This window comes from Malaclemys terrapin, chromosome 5, assembly GCF_027887155.1.
Source record: "Malaclemys terrapin pileata isolate rMalTer1 chromosome 5, rMalTer1.hap1, whole genome shotgun sequence".
In the NCBI taxonomy this organism is placed as follows: domain Eukaryota; kingdom Metazoa; phylum Chordata; order Testudines; family Emydidae; genus Malaclemys; species Malaclemys terrapin.
The window spans coordinates 13,248,758-13,253,476 of NC_071509.1; the positions used below are offsets into that span (position 1 = coordinate 13,248,758).

Sequence of the window (4,719 nt, forward strand, 5' to 3'; positions counted from 1 at the left end):
GGGTAGAAGAGGAAAAATATTCATCGACAGAGATTACATTTTTAAAAGGGGGGGGGGGGGGGAGGAAGAGATAGGAGAAGAGGGATTATCAAGTCCAAATTGACTAGCACCAAGACTATTCAATCCAAACTGGATCGAATGTGAATGCATCTGATATAGAGCCTGATTATCAGAGGGCAGCTATGATAGAGGTCTATAAAATCATGACTGGTGTGGAGAAAGTGAATAGGGAAGTGTTATTTACCCCTTCACATAATACAAGGACCAGGGATCACCCAAAGAAATGAATAGGCAGCAGGTTTAAAACAAACATAAGGAAGTGCTTCATCCCTCAACACACAGTCAACCTGTGGAACTCATTGCTAGGGCCAAAACTATAACTGGGTTCAAAAAAGAATGAGTTAAGTTCATGGAGGACAGGTTCAACAATGGCTATTAGCCAAGATGGGATCAGGGATGAAACTCCATGCTCTGTGTCCCCCGAAGCCTCTGACTGCCAGATGCTGGGACTGAATGACAGCAGACAGATAACTTGATAATTGCTCTGTTCTGTTCATAGCCACTGAAGCATCTGGCATTGGTCACTGTCGGAAGACAAGATACTGGGCTGGATGGACAGTTGGTCTGACCCCATATGGCTGTTCTTACGTAGGTGTCAAGCACCTACAGCTTATATTCACTTGTACAAGTATAAATGAGGCCCAAGCGAGTGCTCTCTGGCTAACAGACATGCCGTGGAGGTGATGTTGTGAATACTCTGATGGGAAGGCCAGACATTGGGAATCACTGCTTTGTCTAAGGAGGACAAGGTGCCTTTCAAGGGCTTGAAATCAGTGACATCCAGAGTGTGTTCACATGACCAGGGCTGAAATGAAGGCTCATCTCCAGACTCTGGTGGCACATCCAGAGTGGATATTTTGGGGAGACATGCATATCTAGCATCTGAATCGAGGTAAAAAACACACATCATCATTGTAACGTAGAAGAGCAGCAGGAAATAAGACAAATATGAAGATTTCACATCTCTGGGCTGAAACTAAAAGTGCAGTAAATTTGCATGTATTTTACATAGGGATGAGGTGTCCTCCCTGCTCTGCTGAACACATATAAACATTTCATTTTCCACGACTCACTTATGCATAAGCTTTTCCAACCACGGTCAGGCAAGATGATCGCACGCATGCCCCTTCTCTGGCTGCTGGTTCTCTGGATTCAGGGTAAGAAATCAATAAATAAAAATGGTAAAATGTGAAACATCATTGTGAGAGAAGATAAGAAATGCTGCCATTCAGACTTATTTAATTAATATTCTAGTGTTGTATTTACTATAAATTCACATTGGAGAATTGAAACTGTGTTTCAGCGTTTGAACACTTGTCATCTCCAGCATTGTCTCATTGTTCATTCCCTTCCCACCTTTTCTCTTCATCCAGACTCCTCTGGGCAAATTGTGATGACTCAGTCCCCGGAATCTCTGGCAGTGCCAGTGGGAGGGAGAGTCTCTATCAACTGCAAAGCCAGTACGAGCGTTGGCAGTTACATAAACTGGTACCAACAGAAACCTGGACAAGCTCCCAAACTTCTTATCTATGGCGCTAGCAACCTCCAGTCGGGAGTCCCAGCCCGGTTCAGCGGCAGTGGATCTGGCACTGATTTCACATTCACAATCAACAACGTAGAAGCTGAAGATGCTGGAGATTATTACTGCCAGCAGAGTAGCAGCTTACCTCTCACAGTGATACAGACCAGTACAAAAACCTCCCTGCTCTCTGCAGCGTGCAATGCAGTTACTGCTTCCTGCAGATACAACTGTCTAGTTTTCACATGTTCTGTCAAACGTGAAAGAGGGTAACATTTTCCATCTGTGAACATACAGTGAAAAAGAGAACACTGAAAGACCAAAAGTGTTTGAATAATCACATAACTACTAGAATATACACAGAGGCCTGAGGCTCACTACAGTTTTCTCTGCTTTATTCCCAATCTTGAATCCCAGTGCACCGGACACACTTACTTGTGTTTCAATACAAATCATTCCAAACAGCTGTTACGCCTTCTATCGCTCAGCCTAGAATGTTTACATCCTATAGCAAACTGACTTAATTCCGTTACAGAGAGCTGATCAGAAACAGGAATTCTCATATTGGGAGAAATTCCAAATTTGGAGAAGGTGGAGGGGGGGCTTGCTGTAAATCAGCATGACAATTTGAAACTTCAAAATTTCCTGTGATATGAAAATTTCCAAAAGCAACGTTTCATTTTGATTTAAACTTCATCTACTTGACCTTTATGCTATAAATATAAAATACAATATGTCAAAACGATTACAAAACTAAAACACTTGAACCACATTCAAAGGAAATTATTAAAATGAATCACTGTGATCATTTTCCCCTGAACATTTCAGCATAATTGATGTCTTCCCAGAGGATGTTTACATTTTGTCAAATCTACATTTTCTGAAGTAAAGCTGTCCCATCAGAAAAAATTCAACCTGCTCTATTTTTAGAAATATATTTCTAAGATGGCCTGGGTATCTCCTTTCATTGGAATAGATCCTCAATAAAATCCCACTGGGAAAGACTTAGTCATTATTAATCTAGGAAAACTGGACTAATTTAGGAATTTGTAAATGGCTGTGTTAAGATCAGGTGCCTGTTTGCAGAGTATCCAGGTTCTCAAAGGCCTGTGCGGGAACAAATCCCCAAATGCACACGAACCCCGAGACATAAGCAGTTAATAGGCACACACAGGATTTTCAACAGGATTGGGGTGGGGCAGAGGCTGGTTGTGGATGCACCAGAGAAGCACTTTGCCCCAACGGACAGGGTAGGGGGGTGGCCACACCGCTGGGTGCTCACCACCTGTTCCAGAATAGAAAAGGGCACACACACGCTCAGACTGGGACTGGCTAGCACAAGCCGGCAGGAGCTGATGGAGGAGGTGTTCTGTCAGCTTCCTGGGGGCTGCTGGGCTGGCCACACCCACCCAGTACAGGCAGCAGCTGGCAGGGTGGGGTAAACAAGGCTGAAGGGAGAGAGGTCTGGAGGTTCCCCTGCTCTATTCACACAACCCCCTGCGGCTCTCAGGCTTGGGCACCTTCCAGGTGATAGAGGTCAAGGGATTGGGGCACTGACGCAATGGGCAGTGATGGAGCCTGGCACACTGATGCCACTTTTCAACTTTTCAGTGCTGTGCATACACCCAATATCTGAGCATGCTCAGACTTTGGGTGTGCTCTTCCCAGACCTCATTTTCATCCTGCCTGTGTTCACCCTTCAAGCCTTCTAGAAGAGCCGTCCTTCTGGAGGTGCAAAATGCCTACGGCCACTAGTGCCGCTGCAGAGACGCACGGAGCCCCTGGTAGTGCTGCTTGCTTAAAAACCTGGCCTTTAAATAAAAGGAAAAGGTGTTATAAAATGAATAAATTCAAACAAACTCAGCTGATTGGATTTAAACCCCCACACAACGACTGACTGATTTTAACTCTTCTTAGTCGTGTTTCAATCTGCAGCCCTCCTCATTACTCGTCATTAATCAAACAGCTGTTCTTACCCCCCGCTTGTCAAGCGAACTCTGGCTGCTTTACCATCTGAACCATGCAAATATGTTAGAGTTAATGCAGCCAATGACAGCCTGAAACCATCAATGGGATAGCTCAAAGCTCCTCCCTGGCATTAACATCTGCTCATTTACATAATTGGGCTCTTTTTGCATATTCACACATGGCTGATGGTCCCTCACTCAGCTGCTGGACACATAAATGGTTCCATTTCCACTGCATGCTTCACTGACAAACATTTCCAACCCCACAGAAGCAAGATGAGCTCCAAGACTCCCCTTCTCTGGCTGCTGCTTTTCTGGATTCAGGGTAAGAAACAGGCAATGTTCAAAGAGTTAATAAGGAATGAGACAAACCATCCGAAACGGCAGTGGTTTGTTTGTTGAAATACTAGTTCCTGGGTACTTTCTAGTTCACTTCTACTCTTGAGTTTACAAGCCTTATAATGTCTCACTTATCCAACCCTGCCAATTTTTATTTCTCTCTCCAGATTCCAGTGGGCAGATTGTCATGACTCAGACACCAGAATCTCTCTCAGTGTCTGTGGGAGAGACCGTCTCTATCAAATGCAAAGCCAGCACAAGCATTAGCAACTACATCGCTTGGTACCAACAGAAACCTGGACAGGCTCCCAAGCTTCTTATCTATTACGCCAGCAATCGTCCCACGGGTATCCCAGACCGGTTCAGTGGCAGTGGGTCGGGCACTGACTACACATTCACAATCAGCAGGGTTGAAGCTGATGATGCTGGAGTTTATTACTGTCAGCAGTATAACTTCCCTCTCACAGTGATAGAGACCAGCACAAAAACCTCCCTGCTCTATGAAGTGTGCAATGTAATAGACACTAGTACACCACAGTCAAGTAGCACCACAGTCAAGTTTTCCGATGTTCTGCCAAAAGACAACTAGAAGGAAAATTTCTCATATCCACTTAAATAATCTAAAATTCTAGCACTGTATTGCCATCCTGAGAGCTTAGCTATGCAGGGAAGTTGGTTATAGCAAGAGCTGAGGGTCATTGGTGAAATCTCACAATGGTATTTCTAATTCGTTCCATCGTTTTTAGAAATCCAACCTTCTTGGTGAATTTTCTGGATTTATGATGCTTGGAATTTAGGTAATGACAACATTCCTGCAATGGATTTTATCCTAAA

The 4,719-nt window shown here is 44.2% G+C and overlaps 1 protein-coding gene across 1 annotated transcript; it reads left to right on the forward strand.

The window, feature by feature from the left end:
• The first annotated feature begins 1,156 nt into the window (after positions 1-1,156).
• LOC128837970 (leucine-rich repeats and immunoglobulin-like domains protein 1) lies at positions 1,157-4,474 on the forward strand. The gene is made up of 3 exons (XM_054029673.1): positions 1,157-1,217; positions 1,434-1,776; positions 4,060-4,474. Exons 1-3 carry the CDS (start codon positions 1,169-1,171, stop codon positions 4,472-4,474), a joined length of 807 nt encoding a protein of 268 aa, XP_053885648.1. The 5' UTR covers positions 1,157-1,168.
• The last annotated feature ends 245 nt before the right edge of the window (positions 4,475-4,719 follow it).

Bases quoted from the DNA above. Each gene is read 5' to 3' on its own strand.
- LOC128837970 (XM_054029673.1), top strand. From the start codon at position 1,169: ATGATCGCACGCATGCCCCTTCTCTGGCTGCTGGTTCTCTGGATTCAG. The intron at 1,218-1,433 runs GTAAGAAATCAA...CTCTTCATCCAG, and splicing joins GCTGGTTCTCTGGATTCAGG to ACTCCTCTGGGCAAATTGTG. The intron at 1,777-4,059 runs GTGCAATGCAGT...TCCAGATTCCAG, and splicing joins ACCTCCCTGCTCTCTGCAGC to TGGGCAGATTGTCATGACTC.